Source organism: Elephas maximus, chromosome 2, assembly GCF_024166365.1.
Source record: "Elephas maximus indicus isolate mEleMax1 chromosome 2, mEleMax1 primary haplotype, whole genome shotgun sequence".
NCBI lineage: Eukaryota > Metazoa > Chordata > Mammalia > Proboscidea > Elephantidae > Elephas > Elephas maximus.
This window is the reverse complement of record NC_064820.1, coordinates 186,086,692-186,112,669: the sequence shown is the minus strand read 5'-3', so window position 1 is coordinate 186,112,669 and position 25,978 is coordinate 186,086,692. Positions and strand designations below refer to the sequence as shown.

Sequence of the window (25,978 nt, the reverse complement as noted above, 5' to 3'; positions counted from 1 at the left end):
CCCACAGCCAATTTCTAGTAGCTCTATGCTGCTTAGTATGTAACTGGATACTATTGTTGGCTGAATTGTGTCCCCCAAAAGCTATGTTGAAGTCCTAATCCCTCGGTCCTTGTGAACGTGACCTTATTTAGAAATAAGGTATTTGCTAATGTAATCAAGTTAAGATGAGCTTATACAGGATTAGGGCAGGCCCTACATCCAATGACCATTGTCCTTATAAAGACAGAGAGATCTGGAGATACACAGACACACACGTGGACACGACAGCTGTGTGAGGATGAAGGTAGAGAATGGAGTTATGCTGACATAAGCCAAAGAATGTCAAGGATTGCTGGCAACCACCAGCAGCTGGGAGAGGCAAGGAAGAACACTTCCCTACAGCCCTTGGAGGGAGCATGGTCCTGCTGACACCTTGATTTCACACTTCTAGCCTCCAGAACTGTGAGAAATAAATTTCTGTTAAGCCACCCCATTTGGAGAACCGTATTACGGCAGCTGCAGGAAACTAGTGCAAAAGCTAAGGTGATGCATTCCCTAGGCTAATTCCCCAGATTACGGCTGTATTACAGCCAAAAACTTATCATTGGAGGCAACCATCTCAAAGCCACCATCAACTCAGGAGGGCAGCTACTATAGAGAATGAAGAGAGGAATATTCTTTAGGCCCACATCTGTTCTGCCTATTCCAAAGAAGACAGAAGACCAGGCAACCATGCATCTTTTCTCTTATGGTACCTTTTCTATTGGAGCCATGGTGGTATAGTGGTTAAGGGCTCACTTGGTAACCAAAAGGTTCGAACCCACCAGCTGCTCTGCAGGAGAAAGATGTGGCAGTCTGTTTCATAAAGGGTTTAGTCTTGGAAAGCCTATGGGGGCAGTTCTACTCTGTTCTATAGGGTTGCTATGAGTTGGAATTGACTCATTGGCAATGGGTTTTTGGGTCTGGCTTTCTCTATTTTTCTAACAGTGACCAAGGTCACACCCACAATCACAGATGATCTTAGATTTAAATACTTATTACAAGGATCTGCAGGGTGGAAGGTCTTACTGGGGATGCATCTGCCTTCTTGTTGCCCCAGTCCACCACTGTCCTTTTAAAGCTAGATCAGCAGGGATGTCTTGAGCTCATCTAAACCTGCACCAAGTGCTAAATGATACAAAAAGTCCAAAGAAATGACCCTTGTCTTTAAGTGGTGACAATTTAATGTTGACACAAGTGATTCATACGCATGAAGCACCAAGAGAATGTTACAAATCAGAGTGTAATGAGGTGCTAAATTGAATAAGGCGGACTATAAGACTGTTCTGGAGCTCTGAAAAGGGGAAGCTCTCATTAGGCTGAGTTGGTTTGGAAAGCTTTGGGGGGAAGTGGGACCTATGCTTAGATGAGGTCTCTGGGTGGTATAAAGAATTTGTACTCATCAACTAACCAAAACGTTGGCAGTTTGAACCCACCCGGTGGTGCCATGGAAGAAAGGCCTGGCGATCTGCTTCTGTAAAGATTATAGCCAAGAAAACCCTATGGGGCACAGTTCCATTCCATAACACATGGCGTCATCATGAGTCGGCATCAGCTTTACAGCAATGGGTTCAGCTTGGTTCAGGTCTGTACTTAGATGGGTATTGAGTTAGGAATGAAGAGGAAGAATAGTCAGGATATCTTCTCTGTTCTTGTGCCATCCTAAGCCTGGAATTTTTCAGCAAGGTTGTAGGCTTGTTGGGATAAGGAGCTACAGCCCTAACAACTCCACAGGACTCCCTAAACAACAGAAGCAGGTACAGACAAATCTTCAGATTCAACAACAGTGCTTCAGTGCCTAACCACTAAAGTTCACAGCACCTGGTGTAGTCTCTAACACCTAGTCCCTGATCAATACACGTTGGTTGACTGAAAAAACATAAAAGAATATTAAACAGCTGTCATTTGAAGATTCTAACACTACTCACTGTTTTGCATGTCCAATCTTTTGTACTGTCTTTTTAAATTTTTCCTTTTCGCAAAAAAAAAAAAAAAAGATACATGCTCAGAGTTTAAAGAACCAAGTAATTCTACAATGTTTGGTTCAAAAATAGCAATCTTCCCGCATCACCAGCAATTTCTTCCTTCCCAGAGGCAACCACATTTACCTTTTTTTTGAGCTGATTATTTTGGTATTTATCTCCAGGTCTATAAATAACATGCTCTGCTGTTATTTCTTGCATTTTCCATTTTAGGCATAATTTATTAACTTCTCACTATAGAAGAAGCATTTTTAGTCTTTTTCTTCTACTTGTGCAGTCCACATACGTACCCTTTTTATCCCCCATCCTCCTGATTCAATATTTAGATCACTATTTAATGTTTACATTATTGTAGGAATGTAAATGCTATTCAGAGCTATAATAAATGATGATAACTTTTTATTTTATGAGCAAATCATTTTTCTGGGGTTTATAGTTATCTTTTTTAAATTACTTAAATTTCTGCATACTTCTCACTCTGGAGACAAATAGCTTTGGGTCATTTTCCTGTTGAATAGCTGTGTATCCTTGGGCAAGTTACTTAACCTGTCTGTGCGACAGTTCTTTCATCTGTAAAACAGCAATAATGATAATACCTAATCACAGAATAGTGATGTCAATGTCCTCCAGCCACACAGTACTAGGAGAACAGTGTGGTCAAGTAAAATTGGTTTTATTAACTCATTTCAACAAGAAGAACATACACAATGGGGAGCTGTGGGGTGTTTAAGTAAAAGAGTGTTAGAAAAGGCCTGGTATAGGATTTGGGCTTCCGTTAGGTGATTTTAGGGAGGATCAAGGAAACAAAGGTTCACTCAGTACTGGGTGTTGTAAGAAAGTGGGGTTAATTCTATAATTGGAGATCAATAAGTTTTATCTGATTCTATAGTTGGATATCTCAATACATTTTATACAAGGCAGATTACCAAAAAAACCTGTTGTTGTTGAGCTGATTCTGACTCATTGTGACCCTATAGGACAGAGTAGAACTGCCCTGTAGGATGTACAAGGAACAGCTGGTAGATTTGAACTGCCAACGTTTTGGTTAGCAGCCTGAGCTCTTAACCACTGTGCTGGCAGGACTCCAAGGCAGATTACAGTGAGGTGAAGGCTGTAATTGGTAAAGAAGCAGCAGTCACTCATTTTACCTTAGAGAGGAGAATGTTTTGTGTTTTCGTGGTTTGGACAGTAACTTTGTTTTTGTCTGTATTTAGGCAAGATTATGAAGTGATCTTGTTTTTATTTCATCTCACTTTATCAGGGTTACTGAGTGGACCTGTTGGGTGTTGGTGTTCTGTAAGATTGCTTACACTCTATGGGAGAATATCATGATCTAGCTGTGAATGCCCAAACCAGTTGCCATCAAGGTCACTCCAACTCACAGCGATCCTTTGTGTGTCAGGGTAGAACTGTGCTCCATAAGGTTTTCAATGACTGATTTTCAGAAGTAGATTGCTAGGCCTTTCTTCTAGGTGCCTCTGAGTGGAGATGCTCAATTTCTGGGTAAAAATTGTTAGGGCAGGGAAGTGTTAAGATATCATCTATCACTCTCAGACTCTGGGCTTGTGTAGGACATCTTTTGCATGTACCAAGAAGCCAGGGACCCAGAGGTAGAATGTACACAATGCCTATCGACCCAGAGATTTTTGTCAATATCAAGAGTATTTGCTGAGGAGGCGAAGTTCTGTGTGTATGTCACTTCCATGCTGCGTGTCTCCATAGGAATTGACTGTCCATCTTGACTGTGTGCTCATCTGTACCGTGGTGCAGAAGAGTGGTCCCGCCCCAGTCTGGGCTGGAAATTGCTGGACTTACAAACTATACACACACAGGTATGTGTGTGCGTGTGTGTGTGTGTGTGTGTGTGTGTGTGGTAAGAAGGCACAAATGAAAAGAAGAAAAGGTTCAATCTCTGTTTGCAACACTGCTAGGCAAGTTAGCAATGTGCAGAGTGTCCCTAAGAATCATCGATTCCAAATTTCTCAGAGGGGCAGACCTGGTTTAGGAGGTCGGGGTGAGGCTCTCTGAGATTGTCGGATCAGTGTTTGAAGAGCTATGCTTTTCCACTTGCTGGGATTGCCACATTTTCAACCAAGGGCCATAGAGCCACAAACTAGGCTTCTCAACTTTGGCAGGTAAGCTGCAGGAATCTTTTCTGCATGACTCTGAAGGCTTCAGTTATGACCACGGCTCAGCTACTGGGGAAAAGCCTACACTATCTGGGGAAGAGGAGTTGGGGGACTGTGAACATAAAAGCTTCCTGTCTGGCCAGATGCAAGAAACTTACAAACACAAAATGTTAGAGCGAGTAGGGACACCGAGGCCAAGAAAGACTGAATGACTTACCCAAAGCTCATGTGGTGAATCAAGGTCAGAGAATAGAAAACCCAAGTTCTCCAGCACCTACTTCAGGACTTTCCCATTACCTGCATGCTTGCAAAACTCGTCAGGCCATAAGAATCATCCAGAGAAAGTACCGGAAACACATTTCCTTGACCTCACCTGAACCTAGTGACTTGGACTATCCAGGGGAAGAAACTGGGAATGTGTGTGCTTCCCAAGAAGTAGAAGTGAACAGCATTTTGTGATGCCATATTTAGTGGTTTGTTATTTTCCAAACTTTTAAAAATGAAAACCCATCTCTGTCAATACAATGCTTTCATTGCCTTCTGTATGTCTTAGTAAGCCACACAGCTATTTTAGAGGTTAACATTTAACAATAGAAAGCTGGAGAGAAAAAAAATCTCCTGAAATTAGGCAGGTTGGGTTTGAAACCCAAGTCCTTTACCTCTCAGCTTTGTGACATTGGGCAAATCACTTAACCTCTATGTGCCACAGTTTTGTCATCTAGAAAATGGAGATAATGGTCATTCTTGCAGCACTGGGATGTGGTGAGGATTGCATAAAAGTAAATGGTGTAAGGTATATGAAGTGCTTAGTATAATAGCTAGCACGTGTAAGTACCTAGCAAGTGCTAGCAATCGATAGTTTTTTCAAAAATGGGTGTCACTGGTCCCCTCAGGAGGCCAACCAGCCAACAACTTCCTCCCTAGCCTGCTACCCAGGCTGCTCAGAAATGTGCCATGTGTCACACTGTATGATACCAACAACTTGGTCCCACTGAAGAGGGAAAAGGGCTGTGGACTGACAGCCAAGCTCCACGTAGCTCTGCATTTGGGTCATTTGTGTCCTATCTTCAGGAGACTTCTCACAGCTTAGAGATGACATTCTTGGATTCTGCCCCAGAATGCCAGGTGGGATGGAAAGCTATCAGAGAAGAGGCATCGGGACCAAACCACTGCGTGGGCACCTGGAAGGGGTTACAGGTAGCTTCAAATATCTGCACCCAGGCATTCAAGTGACCTGGGGAAGAACCTGGAGTGAAGTATCTCATAAGGAAAGCAAATCCGACTTGGGAGAGAGTCTGTGTAGGATTGTTCTCTGGGTTTGATTTCCTGACTGCTAAGCCAAGAGCGAAAACAGGGCTTTCTCTCAGACAGGCCCAGCTTCCATAGCCTGAAATTCCACTTGGCGGCTCCCACCCATGGTCTCTGCAATGGCCCTGCCCATCATTTGTTATAATGTGTATAGTAAGTGTAACAGAATTTTACCATTGAAAGACCAACTACCAAGTATCTGAAAGCAGACAAAACAAAATAAAAACTAGGTGCCTTAAATACAATTTAGAAAACAAATATATCTGTCTTCCTTCCCCGTAATTATCCACTTTTTCCATCCATACATGATGAGAAGCAGCAAATTAATAAAATGAAGGCAGTTACCAAAGACATTAATTTATTCATTTATTCAATAAATATTGAGTATCTACTATGAATCTGGTACCAAGCATGAATCCCTGCATAATAGGGTGAAGCTGAGAGGAGAGAGAGAAATCCATAAAGAGCCAAATAAGAAGTTGTAACGCAGAGCATGAAGAGAAGTGGGCGAAGCAACCTCATAATACACAGTGATTCTGGGAAAAAAACAAAACAGATTGTATAATCGGCACAGTACAATCATCAATGTACATAATAATTGCTATGAGCTGTTCAGGAAATCCTAAATTAAATTAAATTACAGTGGGTATAATCTGCTTAAGAAGACAAGAAAATTTATAACATGGTTGAGAAAAAATTCTTCCCCAAAAGTAAGATACATAAAGGGAAGAAATTTCATTAACTTAAAAAAAAAAAAATCTACTTCCTCCTACAACACAACAACAAAAAGACAAACAACTCAATTAAAAAAATGGGCAAAGGAATTGAATAGACATTTCTCCAATGAAGATATACAAATGGCCAGTAAGCACCTGAAAAGATGCTTCACATCATTAATCATTAAGAAAATGCAAATCAAAACCACAGTAAGATACCACTTCACACCCGCTAGGATGACTATTATCAGAAAAGCAGAAAATAACACTAAGTGTTGGTGAGTACGTGGAATTATCGGAGCCCTCCTGCATGTACATTGCTAGTGGGAATGTATAATGGTGGGAAACAATTTGGCGGTTCCTGAAAAAGTCAATCACAGAATTACTATTTGACCCAGCAATTCCGTTTTTAGGTATACACCCAAGAGATGTAAAATCAGGGACACAAACAGATATGTGTGCACCAACATTCACTGCAGTGTTAGTCCCAATAACCACAAGTTGGAAACGACCCAAATGCACAGCGACAAATGAATGGATAAACCAAATGTGGTATATTCACGCAATGGGATGTTATTTTACCATAAAGAGAAACTAAGTTCTGATATGTGCTATGGCATGGAGGAACCTTGGAAATACTATGCCCACTGAAATATGTCAAACCCAAAAGGACGGATATTGCACGATCCTCCTTGTATGAAATATCTCGAATAGGCAAATGCATCTAGACAAAAGTTTTTTAGTGGTTACCAGGGACTGGGGGAGAGAAAAGTGGGAAGTTTATTGCTGAAGGCTACTGAGTTTCTGCTTGGGGTAGTGGGGAGCTTTTTGGAAATGGATAGTGGTAATGGCAGTACAACACGGTGAATATAGTTAATGTTACTGAATTGTATACTTTAAAATGGCAAACTTCTGTTATGCGTATTTTACCACTACAATTTTTTTTTTTTTAATCCGTTTCTGTTGGACCCTCTTCTTCCTTGTCCCCAGTCACATCCCCTGCATGGTGTGAAGGGTCAGATATGTGAGGGTGCCCTGGAGAGATGTTTTGGGTTTTATTTATTAAAAATATATATTTTTTAATTTATTATTTTATTTTATATTATTTTATTTTATGTATTAGAGAATATCAATTCCGGCCTCTGCATGGCTGTCAAGGTAAATTTATAACACAGAACATCTGCTTTTCAGGTCTGGATGGTGACTAAAAGCTCAAATTCTACTAACTCCCATAAAAATTTCAGTTATGAGAAATGACATTTAAGGTCTACCGCCTACAGAACATGTGGTTCACATGGTTCGTAACAGAAAGGAGCTTCGTCTGTGGACCAAGTCAAGGTTTGTCCTTGGGCTGTGCAAGTCTTGAACACTTGCAGACTTTCTTTTAACTGAAAGGACTGGCTTTGGCTTATTTTGAGGAGGTTACAAAAAATTTCAACAGGAAATCCATTAGCATACATATTCTAGGAGGTTCCCAAGAATTTGGTCATTTGGAATGCACATAATTATCTCCTTTATGAGAAATTTCTGCCTCCCTGTGAGCATTCACGGAATTTCCCTGGAGCAATTGAATGGCTTTTATCTTTTATCTCATGGATGTCGTACAACTTGTTTTTTTGATGTTTCCCTTTTTGCTTTGGTTCCCAGGAAGCTTGGGATCAAGTTTTCTATCTCAAATAATGAAACAGAAATATATATAGAATTCCTGGTGGCGTAGTGGTTAACAGCTACAGCTGCTAACCAAAAGGTTGGCAGTTCAGACTCCCCAGGAGCTCCTTGGAAACCCTATGGGGCTGTTCCACTCTGTCCTATAGGGTCACTAGGAGTCAGAATTGACTCAATGGCAGTGGGTAGTGGTAGTAGTGGTATATATATATATATATATATATACATATACACACACGGGAGCCCTGGTGGCTGCAGCAGTGCTCGGCTACTAATCAAAAGGTTGGTAGTTTGAACCCACAAATTGTTCCATGGGAGAAAGATGTGGCAGTCTGCTTCTGTAACGATTTACAGCCTTGGAATCCCTGTGGGGCAGTTCTAGTCTGTCCTGTAGGGTCCGCTACGAGTCAGAATGAACTCAATGGCAGTGGGTTTGGTTTTGGCTTTATATATACTTCCCACCTCGATTTTTCTTTTATCCTGATTGTAACACCTATTTATAGTTTTCCAGTTATTTATCTTTATTTATATAAACAAACAAACAAAAGCACCCATTGCAGTCGAGTTGATTCTAACTCACAGCAACCCTATAGGACAAAGTAGAATGGCCCCATAGGGTTTCCAAGGAGCAGCTGGTGGATTCAAACTGCTGACCTTTGGGTTAGCAGCCAAATGCTTAACCACTTGACCACTCAGGTGCCCTTATTTCTATAAGATGTCACAAATTATGGGGTGGGGCAAGAAAGGGCCTAGATGAATGAATGAATGACTAAATGAATAGACAAAACTCTTGTTTTATGATGCCAGCTAATAACTATTAAATTAGCCAGGTAACTGAATTCTTGGACCACTCCAGGCAATCAGAAGCTTAGTGATTTTGATATACTATTTTTTTTTTTTCATTTAGGAATTACTTTTGAAAAGGGCCAAAGCCCTATTAATGGCCTTAGTTAGAAACTGAGGCTCTCAATTGGGACAGCTCCTTTTGCCATAAAGGAGTGAGTAAAAGCATCCTGGCAGAGACATCTTGGTTATATTTCTTCTGTATGGATTGACGTTACTAACAAACGTTCCAAATCCCACTTACTGAGACTTTTGGAAAACTAAAACTCGGTCTATTACGGGAGTAAAACCCACTGCCACAGAGTCGATTCCGACTCATAGTGACCCTATAGAACAGAGTAGAGCTGCTCCATAAAGTTTCCAAGGAGAGCCTGGTGGATTTGAACTGCAGACCTTTTGTTATGGGGGTCGGGGGTGTAAACCAGTGCATTTGGATTATAATGTGGCTGCCTCATATGCTGATAAAAGCATACTGCAAACCCTATTCTGATGCGGAAGGCTGTCTCATTCTTCCATCTGCGGGAGCCTCCGTTATGCTGCCACTGAGTTCCAGACTTTTTTTCCAGGTGAGTTACCTCATAGGATTTGAAATTATGCTGCTGTATACAAGAAACATCTCCGGAGCTAACCTGCCTTGGCTGAAGGTCAGAACACAGGATGAGCCACTCACTGGAGCCTGGCTATCTGGAAGAAAATGCTCGAGGGGAAGGGAAACACTGCTGTTATAAGCACCTCACTAGCTGTATCTGGGTATCTGCTGGATTGGTGTAGATTGAGGGTTAGAGCAATTTGGCTTCAAAGGTGCTGAGGTTTTAGTACCATCCACTAAAGAATGCACCACAGTCATAGAAAATCATGGCAGTCAAGCCATAAAGGTGAAGCTTTGTTGTTGCTTTGAGGAGGTTTTCAATGTTGGGCAAAAACTTTCCAACGGTTTATATGCAGTTTGTCTCTTTAGAACAGGGGCTCCTTGGGCAGAAAATATGAGCAGTCACTCCCCAATGCTGGGCTTCACCACCATCAAGTAATAACAGCAAGGAAAAGAGGAAAAGCAGGAAGTTATTTTTGACTGTCACGTATGGGCCGATATGCTGAAAGCTATTTTATTTCACCCCAGAATGAGACAAAGACCAAACTGGTACCAGTTCCTTGGAACACAAGGTCGCTGCCAAGAGACCAACTTAAAAAAAAAAAAAAAAATCTGGGCAATTAACCAGCTAAACACAACACAACCAATTGTAGGGGCTCTTTGTTTGTACCTCCTGAAAAATCCAGCCCCTTTCATCAAACTCAATTCAGAACACTCAGGCACAGCTCTGCTCTTTGCGTCTTCTCTGTCAAACTCTATTTTCAATCCTTTATGTCAAATTTAAATTCATGGCAACTGCATTCAGAATCTTGATAGAATCCCCAATTTGCCCTGGACCCCAAATCCATTCCACAAGAAACACACACACCCCCACACACAGATGTGAGCGCTTGCGTGCGCGCGCGCGCACACACACACAGAGACACGGGCTTGATTTGCCCTCGCTTTAAGCTGGAGTTAAGAATTTAGAATGACTGCCTGTTGGCCAGGGCTTTAACAAGCTCTCAGATAAGTACCTGCTGAAAACCCAGGTATTGTACAATCGGGTCTTCACCCCTCAGGGGAAGAAATCATATCAGCACAGCTTTGTTTGGGATGAAAATGGACCTTTGAATTTTCTGTGGTATTTTCCCCTATTACTGAAGCTTAAATCTCTATCAATCTTAAGTGAGCTGAACAAATTGGTGTGAGTGAGGAAAAATGGGTAAGTTTGACTCTGAACACATACATCTGTTGTGTTCACCAAAATGAGGTCTTGATTAGGCATAAAGCCAACAAAAATACCCTATCAACAACTTACAATCTGAGACACCGTCCAAAGGAAAAGAAATCCATCACAGTGTTATCACTAAGAAAAGGTTCAAGGTGGCCCTGAGATATGAAGTGACCTCTCAGGGAAATCATCTTTACTTGGGTATCCATATATATGCATAAAAAGATATAGATTTTAAAAGCTCATTTTCTCCCTAATAATTGTCTGTTTTTGAAAAGCTATCAGCAGGTGCACCTCATTTCAAAAGCCTCTTGTCCTTCATAATACAATGTTCATCACGATGACATAGGATGAAATAAAAAGCAGCAAAACATAAGTGAGATAGTTCAATTAAATGCAACGTAATCTCTGCAGCCAAAAGAAAAAAAAAGAAAGGTTCTGTAGCTAAAATTGGGTTCTGATGAAAGAAAAAAGGGACTATATTTCCACGTATTTTTAATTATATAGAATTTCCTCAAACATGATTTTTCATAATATATCCCATTACGTTAACATCATATTTGAAGAAAGAGCATTTTCCGATTTCATTTTAAGCCTGATTTTGAGCAATTACAGTGTCATTGTTCTGTGGTAGAAAGGTTGAATTCATTTACTGTGTGGTTATGCTAGTTATGATTGATGTCTCGTTTCCAAATGATAAACCAATCACCCCAATGATGTAATGTCATTTTAAGAGTGCCATAATCACATTTCTCTCGAACTAGAAGCTCTGATGAGTTCTAATAAAGATTTATGGTAGATTAAAGGCCTTCATAATATCAACAATGGATTGCTCATTTGATGAGAGATTTGATTAGGTAATTTTTTTGAAAAAGAATATGAGTTTACTAAATATATCAGGCCTGGCTTTGAAGAAGGGCATGGGCCATCCTGAGTAGCAGTCCATCATTCCATCCCGGGAATGAATCATCTTCAATTTATTTAGGAGGCCCTCTCTAATTGCAGAGGTTGAGGCCAGTGGTAGCATACACTCATGGATGGAGCCTAAATACAATCTCATCAAGGAACACTCAAGGCATGTAAAGCCCTGTATTGCTTTTGAAGGGATACATTCATGGATATTATGAGTGGCCAAATCAGAAGGTAACTAGAAAGCCTTTGGGTCAGGAGTGATTAATTTCTGCAAATGTCTCTCTTTGGGTACTTAAACCCTAGGCATTGCCCACTCCTACTTCCAAAGGCACCAACAGGAGAAATCAAAATAAGGCATGATTTCCGATGGGCCCAGAAATTCCTCCTAAGCTTTAGAGACAGAGAGCTGAGGCAGTAGCCACAAAATCCTCAAAAATGGGATAGAGCCTTGTGGCCAGTTCCTCTGACTGAGAACGTGAAAATCAAAATGAGAACTATGGATTTAGAGGTGGTATTTACCATAGTACCACACTACCAGCTTGTTAAGTTCAAGTGAAGTGGCACAAGCACAGGGTGATGGGAGAGGTCACCCTCCCAAACACTTCAGACTTGGCAAGACATTCAGTATTCACGTCAAGGGATCACATTTTAATCATAAAATCATCTAAACAAGCAAGGAGGAAAAAGTCAGAAGCCAACTATCAAAAAACAAGGGATCTGAGGTGCACACAAATTGTGTGTATGAGGGCATCCAGGGTTACTCAGCTATGGCCAGCAGAGTAGTAATACAAAATTCAATATTCCAATGTCTCTCTGCACTTCACCTCTGAGACTGGTATTCTCTCACATGCAGCACTGGGAAAACTCCTTCCACCGAAGAAGCCCCAAATTCTGTTCAGATAAGCAAAGCCTCTTCAACAAAATTCTCTCGGAACCGCAATGCCACAAAACAAATGTATTTCGCTTTGATGCTCCCCAGATCACCTTCCTCCCCATCCTTGTTTCAGAGTTGTCACTTTGCTGGAGAATTAAGAATGTCATGCATGAAACACCCCACATTCAGACACCCCAGAGTTTCCTTACCACTGCTGGACGCTTGCTGGGGCCCTGAGCATGCTCTGAGCAGGTATGAATTGGGGGAGAATTCCTCATCGGGGTTGGTGTCCATGATTTGATGGGAGGTATTGCTGTCTAGCAATGGCATCTGGCAGCTAACTGGTGGAGGATTATGGGAGCTAGGCAGCTGAGCAGATGGGAGGAGGCTAGACGAGGATGTAGGTGGAATGGGACGACCTGGGAGAGAGGACAGAGGGGTCAAAGGTCAGTAATGAGTGTCATGAGAGCATTCCAAGCAAGTTACATTGAAACCAGCTCACAATACAAATATTAAAAAAAAAAAAAGTGAAATGCTCCAGATGTATCTTTCAGAGTAGTTTGATGTATCTCCAAAGTTCAAATTCATACTACAGGTAGTTGTATATTTCACAAAAGAGCATGAGCAGAAATACTCACTTACACATTGGAAAGAAATCAGTCTGGCCACCATCGGCTTCTTTCTGTCTTGCCTGCTACTGTCCTAATCTAAGCCACCATCACCTCTCACTGAAGTATACTGATCTCCCTGCTTCCACTCTTGCCATATACCCATTTACTCTCCATCATCCCCATTCCTTCTCCACAGCAACCTGATATTTTATAGATAGATCTCAGGTCATGTCACTTGGCTGCTTATTGCCCTCCAATGGCTTCCTGTTGCACGTGGAATGAAGTCCAAATTCCTTATGATGATCTATGTCTTGTCTACTCTGGCCCATAGCTGCCTCTCCTACCTCACCTCTGGTAGTAGTGCTTGTTACTCTCCTCTTGGCTCTCGTCTTTATTCCTGTAGCTTAAACATGCCAAACCATTCCATCTTCAGACTCCTTACATTTCCTGTCCCTCCTTGCCAATAGTCATAAGTCTGCTTCTTCTCTTCATTCAAGACTTCCCTGTTTGCCCTTTTGGAAGTTGCCCTCCTGTCTTTTCTACCCCCTTAGCCTGTTTAAATTTATCCATAGCTCTTATCACTATTTGAAGGTAGACACCTTGTCTATTTCATTCACCCTTGCATCCTCAATGTTTCCCTAAAGAATAGCACTTGCCGAGTGAATGACCAAATAAATAAGGTCAGCTAAATGAAATTAATTAGTTTGGGGGAGAAGTGGTGGAAAGGGCGATACATTTGCATCCCTGAGAGTTGGCCAATGCCCCCAACTTTCTGCACCACGTGGTTTTGATTGGACACCATGGAGGAACTCCTACAAAGAGCAGCACATCCACTCTGGGCCATGAGGAGAGGCAGCCAGCCAGGCAGGAGTTGGGCAGTGGCTTGGAGCTGCCCTTGGGTCAAGAAGTTCTCCTCCCATGCAAAGGGCTGCTGCAACCTCTCTTTTCACGTGGCAGGGAGCACCTGGCAGCCAAATTGCTGCGTGAGGATAATCACCATGCGGGCTTTCACCTGCTTCACCCTTACGTCTCTGAGTCCTCACGCTTGCTTGCCTGCTGGTTTGTTTGGGAAGTTCAGGAAAATGAGCCAAGAAAACCCCATGGGATATGCCCTAGAGCTGGGGGTGTGGGGAAAAGGGCGAGGTGTTGGGAAAGGAGACTTGAGAATCAGGCTAGAGTTTTGACACAGGCAAAAAAATGCCTGAGCCAGAAGAATGTATTTTCCTGCTTTTAGATGCAATACACGCATTGAGGAAACTTTGGTGGCATTGCAGTTAAGAGCTATGGCTGCTACCTAAGAGGTCACCAGTTTGAATCCACCAGACACTCCCTGGAAACCCTATGGGGCAGTTCTACTCTGTTCTATAGGGTTGCTGTGAGTCGGAAGCAACTTGACAGCAATGGGTGTTTTTTGGTTTGCATGCGTTGAGACATTCTCGAACACCTCGACTAGATGCTGATTTTTATGGTTGCTTGTGGGGGAGCTTTACTCTGTTCTTTCGGGTCGCTATGAGTCAGAATTGACTCGACGGCAGTGGGTAGGTTTCTAATTGTGTATATTGATCTGTTCTTTGGTACTTTTAAATGTTATTTATAGATTAGTTTGGATCAATAAAATATATAAATCCCTTTCTAGGTCATGGTGCTAGACACTGACCATTTAAAAATAAGCAATGCCTACCCTCACAGAGCTCACAGTCTAGTGGGGGACACAGACCGGTAACTATGCCATTTCAGTACCACATGGTAAAGAGGTGAATGATGGCATGTAGGTACCTGGTACTGTAGAAGCAGAGAAAAGAGATGCCTGGTGGTGCAGTGGTTAAATGCTCGGCTGCTAACCAAAAGGTTGGTGGTTGGAACCCAGCAGCTACTCCATGGGAGAAGGATGTGGCAGGCTCCTTCCATAAAGATTACAGCCTTGGAAACCCTATGGGGGAGCTCCACTTTGTCCTATAGGGTTGCTATGAGTCGGAATCGACTTGACGGGAATGGGTTTCGTTCAGCCTGGCCAGGTAGGGGCAGTATGGTGAGTGAAACAAGGATTCTTGGAAAAGATGATATCTAAGAAATCTTTGAAAGATGAGGAAAAGCAATTCTGGTGAGAGGGAACAGAATGAACAATAGCACAGAGTCGACGACCCTTGCGGAGGGTAAGAGTGGCAGAAAAGGATAGGAGCTAAGATACACTTGACGCTTTAAGGTTGGGGGCTCCTGCCCAGTAAAGCAATCAAAATGAAGTCAAATCATCCCTGAAATAGGTCAGTCAATAAATGCAGCTTGATTTAAAAAATTCAATTCATTCATAACTGTTAGGGGCCTGATGTTCCTGCCAGATGTTCTGGAAAAGGTAGACTGAACCCATCACCATTCCAGCAGAATCAGTGCTAACATTTAATCAATACCTTTTCCCATAGGTCTCCCTCTATTATCATAACGATCATCATTATTAGTATTTTAACTACGCAGAGTTATTGGGCAATGACAGTTACTCACTATGCTAGTCACTTTACAAATACTATCTCATTTAATCCCCCCAAAACCCTTTCATGTCGGAATTATTATAATCTCCACTTTTTTTTTTCCACTTTAAAGAGGAGGAAACTGAGGCTCAGAGAGGTGAAATGACATAGATAGTAAGTGGAGGGGGCCAGGAGTCAAATTCAGGTTTGTCTAATCCGAAATCCACCCTCTAACCACTCTGCCAGGTACTCGTCCAAACAGTATGGTGGAAAAAGTGGAGGAAGGTGACAAAAAATAAAATTAAATTAAAAAAAGAGGAGGGTGAATTACAGGAAGTTATGTTTCCAGTTTCCCATCACTCACTCCTAAACACTCTCCAGAAATTTCAAGTAAGAAACATCTCTTTGAATAATGATTTCTAGCGTCCGACAGGGTTCAAAGCTTTTCTTGTAATTTGAATGTGAAGTTCAAAGTGGCTCCTTGATAGTAATGTAACCCTCTGCCTTCTTCAAGGCTCCTGAAGGCTGGGGCGCCTTGACCAGGGCGCTGTGACGTCAGTGTTGATGTTCACTTAGCAGTGACGCTCTGGTAGGAGCAGATTTTAACTCACAATCAATAAGCTTTCACATTTGTATTATTGAGGCATATCTGGAACTGCATGTTGAAGAACAAGGATGGCTGGAAGCCAATTTTTAAATTCCTTTGAGCGACTGAGGTGGAACTGAAGTTCAAGTGCAATTTTCTAGGAGCCTGATATGATAGTTGCTGTGAAATCATTCTTTACATGAACTTTTTGAAATTTTATTCAGCATGAATTCACTTCCTATGGTACAGACAGAACTGCTTTTTTAATTTATACAAATACAGACAATGAAAGAACCATTATAACACAATGGAAGCACTGGGGTTACTTCAGTGTATTGGGAAGACATGTCACAGAATTGTCTGCTTCCTGTTATTTCCCTGCCCCCCTTTCAATCCACGCTTTGGTTGCTCCTTAAACTCTGCTCCCTGGTACCTACTATTACTTGGGAAATTTCTCAGTCCCTAGATCTGCCCCAAACAAATGCTATGCTGTTCTGTATTTGCTATGTCATTGGCTAATTTCATTCATTTATGTTATATTTCCCCCCTTGACTATTCCAACTAACAGAGACCATCTGTACGGGCACAAACAGGTTCCAAAGTACAGGGGAGCAAGCTGGAACTTATTCAGGCTTGGTTTATAGGCCATTTTTTTTCTGGCAAAATTGCTCAGTGTGGGAAGAACATGAAACCAGAAGAGATATACTTACCTGGTTCCCACTTTATGCACCATAGAGCGCCCTGTTGCCCCAAACTATTTTTGAAATTCCATTTTGGATGGCTATAGAGTCCCTAGCAAATACACACACACACACACACACACACACACACAAAAAGCATTCAAAAAAGCAAAGAAAACATGCAAAGGCTGCAATATGTCATTCATTAAACTCATATGGTCTTGTATATGTGTGGGTGTGTACGTGTGTGTTTTCCAAGATCCCCATGTAAATCAAAGTCTCACTAATTGTGTGATTGGATTCCTCATGACCTTAAAAATGGGACTAAACTCAAATTTTCTAATTTATTGGTTTCCAAATGAATAAGATTTTGTGATTGTTTCAACTCATGAGTTTTTTGTGACTAAAAGGTCTGTAGCCAGACAAAGCAGTTCTATGTTAAATTTAATAGATTGGCAGCAGTGATTGGAGTGCCACATTGAGAAGGATTCTGAGGGAGCCATGGATTCCATGGGAAACAGTGCCATCGTCAATTAGAAAAATCATAGACATGGAGGTGGGGACAGGTAGCAGGTGCATAGCATTTATGTACCACCCATGCTGCTGGCCCTCATTCATTATCTGCTTCAGCCATACCCGAAAACTTCATCACACCACATCTGCAGCTGAAGCCACACTGCCCTAACTTCTATTGTCTCAATTACAACTCATTTTGCTCCTTAAATTAATTGGGAACCAGACATACCAGTTCTCCCACCCCAAGTCAACGAGCAACAATCTCCTCAAATCCCCAAAGCAGTAAATTTTATTAATAAAATTGCTGCTCTGCCCAACCCTTTTCAATGTACTCACTAGTTCATTATAGAGGGCATGTTGCAGATCAGTTCCCAAAATTCACTAAAACAACTGGTTCCTTTTACACTGAAAAGATTAATCATTGGGGACCATAGTCTTGGGGGACATCTAGGTCAATTGGCATAATACAGTTCATAAAGAAAGTGTTCTACATCCCACTTTGGTGAGTAGGGGTCTTAAAAGCTTATAAGTGGCCATCTAAGATACACTTACTGGTCTCATACCACCCGGTGCAAAGGAGAATGAAGAAAACCAAAGACATAAGGAAAATATTAGCCCAAAGGACTAAAGGACCATATGAACCAGAAACTCCACCAGCCTGAGACCAGAAGAATTAGATGGTGAGTGGTTACCACCAATGACTGCTCTGACAGGGATCACAACAGAGAGTGCCAGGCCAAGTGAAAGAAAAATGTAGAACAGAATCCAAATTCATGAAAAAAGACCAGACTTACTGGCCTGAGACTGAAGGAACCCCCACAACTACGGCCCCCAGACACTCTGCTAACCCAGAACTGGAATCATTCCTGATGCCTACTTTTCAGACAAAGATTAGACAGACCTATAAAACAAAAAATAACACATGTAAGGAACATGTTTCTTAGGTCACTCAAATATACAAGACCAAATGGACAGCTCCTGTCCAAAAGCAGAATGAAAAGGCCGGAAGGCACAGGAACTGAACAAGTGGACACAGAGATTCTGGGGTGGAAAGGGGGAGCATACTGTCATGTTGTGGGGATTGCAACCAATGTCACAAAACAATATGTGTATAAATATTTTAATGAGAAATTAACGTGAGCTGCAAACTTTCACCTAAAGCACAGTTAAAAAAAAAAAGACTAATGGCAAGTAGATATTAAAATATTCTGTGTAGGCAATGCATAATTGATCTGTGCAGTGACAGGGTATAAGGATATTTGGTGGAGCAAAGAGACATTCTCAAAAGGCAAGGGAAAAAACAGTACCACAATAATTGTATTCAAAATAAGTCTGAAGATATCATTCTAATTGTAGTAATAATAAGTGTAATAATAGCTAACATTTGACATATGTGATCTTGCATTCTGCTGGGAACTAAAATATTTTGAACATGTTTTTCTCTTTTTATGTTTCACAACTTTTCTACGAACTGCTGTTAGCATTACCATTACGGGTGAAGACACTGAGGCTTAGGTGTACTAATTTTCCTAACGTCACTCTGTTAGAAAAGGGCAAAGGTGGGATTTGGACCTAGGCACCCTGACCGGCACAATGGTTAAGTGCTTGGCTGCTAACTGAAAGATTGATGGTTCAAACCCACCAGTGGCTCCATTGGGAGAAAAGACCTGGCAATCTGCTCCCAGAAGGATTACAGCGTAGCAAATCCTACAGGGCAGTTCTACTCTGTCCTATAGGGATGCTATGAGTCAGAATCGACTCGAAGCCACACAACACCCCTGACTCCAAAGCTTAAGCTTGGAACGGTTTATACATTCCTTCTACTATTTCCCACATTATACAAGAGTAGGTGTTAAAAATGAACCACAAGCTGGGCCTGAAGTTTATCGGTTCTCTTCTGGAATGCACTACGAGGGTCATCCTAGAGAAAGGAATTAGCCGTGAGTAGAAACAAGACTCTGCCTGGAAATAACCACAGTGAGTGTTCACATAGAATAAATTACCTCTTGTAAAGAGAGAAAAACAATTATTGAATCAAAGACTAAAAATCCTCTGTGGGTCTGATAAGTTCAAGGACTTAATAAAATACATATGGTTTTTGTGTTAAAATTGGTTATTGCAAAAGGACTGCGGTAACATAGATAAACCAGTTGGTTTAAATGATGTAAACAATTGTCCTAACGACATTTCCCAATACCTGTTGTTTTTTCAGAAGTATGACTAAAATTATCTACTTTCGTCCAAATGTGGAAACCCTGGTGGCATAGTGGTTAAGTGCTATGGCTGCTAACCAAAAGGCTGGCAGTTCGAATCCACCAGGTGCTCCTTGGAAACTTTATGAGGCAGTTCTACGCTGTCCTATAGGGTCGCTATGAGTTGGAATTGACTCGATGGCAACGGGTTTGGTTTTTTCTTTTTCTTCCATATGTTTGGGGGTTGTGAGGCCCCTAGTTTTTGAAGGAGTTAAAATCCAAGGTATGCAAATATGTACATAGATACATTTTCAATACCTGAGATGCTGCCCTGTTTTGCTTGCATTCAATGATTCTTTTAGAAATATGGCCTTACTTGCCCTTGAATTCCATGAAAAAAATTTTCAGGAAAGGGCATCGGATTTTTCAAGTTCTGTCTTGTTATGAGCTCAGAACTTGCAAGGGGTGTGTGATGGGACATTCTTTATCAAGGTATGATAGGTTTCAACAGGGCACCAGAGAAACCATTATGGTGGGAGTCATCTCAACCATATAATAAGAATCTTGTGGACCTTAAAGAGTAGGGAAGAGATCGAGGCAGAGGTCTATTTGTGCCCAATAAGGCAAAGACTAGAGGAGCTTTCTGTCTTCAGCATTGGAGAGAAACTCAGATTGACTTCTAACTGGCATCAGGCCTTATATAAACCAACCATACTAACCTTGGGGTAGGGAGGGGAGGATTCAATTTCTTGTCTATACCTTAAAAAAAAAAAACTAAAGAAATTAATTTCAATTTCTACATATGTACAGTGCAAAGTATCTTAAAATTTAAAAATGTATTATATATGTAGCAGGCTACTCCTATTTAGTCCTGACATTAGACTAGAGCAGTCATTCTCAACTGGGAGCAATTTTGCCCCCTTGGTGACATATGGCAATATGTGGAGACATTTTTGATTGTCACAACTGAGAGGGGGGCAGGGTGCTACTAGCACCTAGTAGATAGAGGCCAGGGATGCTGCTAAACATCCTACGATGCACAGGACAGACCCTCACAACAAAGAATTATCTGGTCCAAAATGCCATTAGTGCCGCAGATGAGAAGCCCTGGGCTAGAAGCTGCAGCTCTTGTTTCCAGCTGATACCAGTCGGGCAAGTGTTCGAAGTCAAAAACTTGACTCAGTCAGCTTTTCCCTCCCCACCCACACCCAACAAAACACCAAGCAAATAAGTTTAAATTGCCATTAGGGAATTGAAGTCAGAGGGAGGGAAAGCTTCCTCAAAGCGAACCTAATTAGTCACTGAGGGAGGTTAGAGCATAGCTTTCTCCAGAGGTGGGTGAAAGCTGTATGTCAAGAGAGAGTTCGACGGCCTTTTTAGAGGCAGGAGATACAGGAGAGAATGTTCCAACTCCATTTTATGTTATTTAGCTTCACCCGAGGAGTTTTCATTATGCCCTCTTACGTCTTCTCAATGAGGCAGTATCAGCCTAACCAGGTTTGCTCTACTCCACATCACCCCTTTTAAAGTTTTTACTTTTACAGCAGAAGACCTAATTGCCCTCTTCACTTACACTTCATTGAACTCACTAAAGCCCGGTAAAACATTTTCTCGAAAACAAATCGTTTTCAGATGGCCCTGGCAAACTATCCCGATTTCACACAAACCATTATACATAACTTATTGGAACAGTGGCTTACTGTTGGACTTGCCCCAGTTAAAGGGCCTCTTTCAGGAGCTCGAGCATGAACTGTCTTCACAGTTTGGGGCTCTATGCATTTAGGTGTCATTGCTATATCACCAACAACTTGCATGTTTATGTATCACATCTTCCTGGCAGCATTGCACTTTGGGAGGTGTCAAATATAGATCAGGCTAGAGATCGAGAGTAGAGTTTATTTTTGAAATAACATGATTTCTATGATTTTCTAATGCCAGTCTTCTCATATTCATGAAGTAAAATGCAGTGAATCTGTGCTGTTTCCACTTTGGAGGATACAAATCCACTTCACTTGCCATGACAAAACTGTTTACCAAAAGGCAAAGGATCCACAAATACCTTCTCACCAGAAATTCCTAGTTGCTGGATAAACCAAAAACCAAACCTAGTGCCATCGAGTCGATTTCGACTCATAGCGACCCTATAAGACAGAGTAGAACTGCCACATAGAGTTTCCGAAGAGCACCTGGCGGATTTGAACTGCCGACCCTTTGGTTAGCAGCTGTAGCACTTAACCACTATGCCACCAGAGTTTCCAGTTGCTGGATAGGTGATCTTAATTACATCTTCTAGATCCTCTAAGGTGAGATGGCATTATGATTTGGTCTACATAAGTGCTGTAAAGTAGAACTTTCTGTGGTAACAGACACGTCCTATGTCTGCACTATCTGTTGTTGTTGTTGTTAGTCACCATCAAGTTGGCCTCTGACCCATCCTGACCCAATATACAACGGGACAAAATGCGGCCTGATCCTCCATTATCCCCATGATTGGTGGTGGTTGGGACTGTTGTGATCCATAGAGTTTTCATTGGTTGATTTTTGGAGTAGATAGCCAGAATTTTCTTCCTAGTCCATTTCAGTCTAGAAGTTTTCTGAAACCTGTTTGGCATCATAGCAACATGCAAGCCTCCATGATAGATGAATGGTGGCTTGCACATGAGGTTCCTTTGCGGGAATTGAACTTGGGTCTCCCTCATAAGAGATGAGAATTCTACTGCTGAGCCACTGCTGCTCCCAGACTGTCTATTAAATGTATCTATTGAGTACATAAAATGTGGCTAGTGCAACTGAGAAATGGAATTTCTAATTTTAATTTAAGTAGCCCCATATGTCTAGTGGCTACCATATTGGACAACACCATCTAAACAATTGTTCTAGTTTCCCTGTTATTGGCCTCCCTCAATTCTGTTTCTCCCTTCCATACAAAAGCCAGCATATTTCTGAATGTACAAATTTGCTCATGTCCTGCTCCTTCTTTCAACTCTTCCAAGACTCCCTACTGCCTGCCTACATAATACAGCTCAAACTCTTACAAGGCAATTATCTCTTCTTATACCCCTTCATTCCCTATGCTGTAACCACACCAAAACAACTGGACTATTGATATGCATCTTTCCTTTCTCATATCCCTCCCTCTGTATGGAAGGTGTTCCCTTTTCATTTGTAGTCTCAACCTCCCCCTCAAAATCTCCATAAATACTCAGCTCAAGCATCACCTTCTCCGTAAGTTTTTTTCCTGATCACTCCACCCACTGGTACCCAGGGCACACTTCTATCATTGCCCTGGGACATATTAAATTGTCTAAACGTTTGGCTCTTTTTGAGACAGTGAGTGAATGTGGGTAGAGATTGAGGGTTATACATCTTTGTATCCTAGATGTCATCCCAGAGCCTGCACACACAAAAAATGTGATTGGTTATAACAATTCACTCCACAAATATTTATTGGACATATATCGAGTGTGTATGGTATTGACTTTGGCACCTGCCATTACTGGGTGCTGTGGCTGTTGGTCTCAAGTTTTAGGCACCTCTTAGTGTGTAAGTATCCTGCTGAGCAGAGGTGCTTTTGAGTTTAAATGTCAGCATATACATATATTTTTTAATAGAGTGGCCCAGAATATTAAGTCACTACTTTATCTGGTGCTCCAGTGAAGGCATAGTAGTCTTTCACAACCTTGGGGGAAAATCTGAGTGTTTTATTTACTGAGAGATGGTATATCAGTCTCTAAGATGGCACCTCCCTAAGGGATTTTCAAGGGTGGTGGTATGATCAAATTTTTTGGCTCATCTGCTAACTTTAGAATCTACCTCCAGTACAAGATGCAATTTCACTCTAATTAAGAAAGCTTCCTACCCTAGGGAACTCTTTGGGAGATGTGATCCAACACTATCCAACAATGTAAAACTGAAGTGCTAAATTCCGTGTGTGGGCCATACCATTGCTTACTGAGTTGTCTCACTGTGCTGAGGAACACACAGAATATACACTGGGCTATTTCCTTACCTTTCCGGAACCTACATTACACTGTCAAAAGACCTTAGTTTGAGGAAAAACTGCAAGATTTAAAGAAACTGTATGCCCATGTTGAAACTTAATTTTCAAAGGGCTCCCTTGGAAAATATATGATCCTCTGTGATACAAAGGAATCTGCCTTACTCATTTTTCTATTCAACTCTTGTGATTGTGGGTTTATGGAAACATCACCAGTAGCTAAGATTTATTGAGCTATATGATATACCAATATTATTTCTAAGCCCTTTAGATATATTAAGATATTTAATATCACAGCAACCCTTTGGGGTAAGTAATATTATCCCCATTTCAAAGACAAGGAAACTGAAGTACACAGGGGATGAGTGGAGGGTGAGGAAGAACTTGAACTCACGCATTCTGACTCTAAGCTCGTATCACACAGCACAGGAAATGATGACTGGATTTAATTAACCTTTGTAATAACAAAGTACGAACCACCGATGGGGCAATATGGTTGGCAATGGAACCAGACTGACATTCAAATTTTGGCTCTGCTACCAGTTTGCTGGGTGACTTTGGGCAAGTTGCCTAAATTCTCTGCACTCAATGGCCTGATAAACAAAATGCATATAAACACACTTCACGGGTTTTTATAAATTTTAAATGAGATATTTTATATAAAATTTTGGAAGTCAACGGTATTATCATTCGTTAAAAGGGTATCATATAGGTGTCCCATTCCCCCTTCCAGAACCTTTTGAGGATTAAATGAATAATATATATGAAATACGGTGCAAACAGAAAAGCGCTCCACAGATGACAATTGTTTTCATGATCATTATTGGAAGATTTCCTTTTCCAAGGCTTTGTCTGCAGACTGCCAACAGTTCTAAATGGTCAATCTGTGTTTTGGCATGTGTTTTAGGGACAAGAAAGATAAACAAGGGCTCTATGCTGCAACTTCTTGGGCTATTTCATTTCTCTGCCCCCCATGCTCATAATACCTCACCCATTCCTCATCGAATGGTCCTTGATGAGATGCTGAAGATAAGCCATGTTGGGAGTGTAACCATTCAAAGCCAATCAAAAAGCTGAAATGCTCCCCTCAATGACGTAGAAACATTTTGAAACTAAAATTGAAAGTGCAAACGAGGATGGTACGAAAAAAACAACACCCAAAAGAATTGCTACGTAGTCTGTTCCCACTCAGGGTGACTCCGTGGGTGTCAGAGTAGAGCTGTGCTCCACAGGGGTTTCAATAGCTGTTTTTTTTGGAAACAGATCACCAGTTCTTTCTTTCAAGGGGCTTCAGAGTAGACTTGAACCTCCAACCTTTAGGTTAGTAGCTGAGTATGGTTAACCATTTGAGCCACCCCGGGACTCCAAACCAGTTGCCATCAAGTTGACTCTGACTCATGACAATCCCATAAAAAAAAAAAAGGACATGAAGGTTATATGCATCAATTCGTTCCATTCCTAAATAATAGCTTGAAAGTCATTGCTTTGTTTCTGAAAAATCCCCACTAGCAGTACAGTTACTAAAAGTACTGGATCAGGAGTCAGAAGACTAGATTTTTTTTTTTTTTTTTATTGTGGCTCAGTTGTTACCTAGTTGTGTGATTTACGGCAAACAGTGAAACCTTGTTAGGTATCAGTTAACACATGCAATTTTATTATACTATCACATAGCAAGGAGCCCTGGTGGTGCAGTGATTAAGTGCTCAGCTGCTAACTGAAAGGTCAGTGGTTTGAATCCACCAGCCGCTCCATGGAAGAAAGATGTGGCAGTCTGCTTGCGTAAAGACTGCAGCCTTGGAAACCCTATGGGGCAATTCTACTCTGTCCTACAGGATCACTATGAGTTGGAATTGACTTGATGGCAATGGGTCTGGGTTTGGGTATCACATAGCACTACCTAGTACTTTGAAGAAACATGATGATACACTCTATGCCTAATGAAGCTTATATTCCAGTAGAAGAGACTAATACTTGCTAACATTTCTTGAGCATCCATGATGTTCTAGGCAGTGTGTGTAGTACTTTCCATGAATTATAATTTATGTAATCCTTCCAGCAACACTATCTGACAGGCCCTATGATTTTCCTCATTTTATAGATGAGGACAATGAGGCTTACAGAAATCAAGGGACTTGACCAAGGCAACACAGGAAGTAATTGCTAGGGCCAAGATTCTAATTCAGATCTCTCTGACTAAGCATTGTATGCTCACGGAGAGTCATCACAATGTAAGAGATGCAAACCAAGAAGAGTGAGGAATTCCAATTGGCATAAACCAGTGTGGGTGTGACTAAGTAATCTGTAGTGAGCTTTCCTTTGACTTTATATTCCACAAGTTCTGAATATTCTTCTGTCCATGTGACAAGTATAGAGAAAAATAATTGGGCCAAGAGCACATGGTGAGGTTGTATGTTGGTAGAAATTCATAACCTTTCCCTTGGACCTTCCCCCACTTTCTCCATGCCTGGCTCACTTTCTTCATGAAGGTCAAAGTGAACCTTCACATTTCCCTCTTCAGGCCCCCAGAGGCAAGCGATTGTGAGTAGTGTTCTCTGAATGCCCACTTAGAACAGCCCCCTGGAAAACCATGCATCAATATAGGCAGCTGGAGAAATTTAAGGAAAAATTCAGCCTTCTGGGGGCAAGACGAAGCATTAAAAGAGAAAGGGGGAGGAGAAGTAACTA

The 25,978-nt window shown here is 41.4% G+C and overlaps 1 protein-coding gene across 4 annotated transcripts in view; it reads right to left on the bottom strand.

Moving 5' to 3' along the window:
• Nucleotides 1–25,978, bottom strand: part of TENM2 (teneurin transmembrane protein 2) — a 1,384,955-nt gene that overhangs the window by 410,693 nt on the left and 948,284 nt on the right. For 3 of the 4 annotated variants that reach the window (XM_049874278.1, XM_049874280.1, XM_049874279.1), the window contains one exon: nt 12,459–12,668. The exons of the other annotated variant lie outside the window; for it this stretch is intronic. In XM_049874278.1, coding sequence (XP_049730235.1) covers nt 12,459–12,668 — 210 coding nt within the window. The remainder of the gene's footprint in view (nt 1–12,458; nt 12,669–25,978) is intronic. 4 annotated transcript variants of the gene reach the window in all.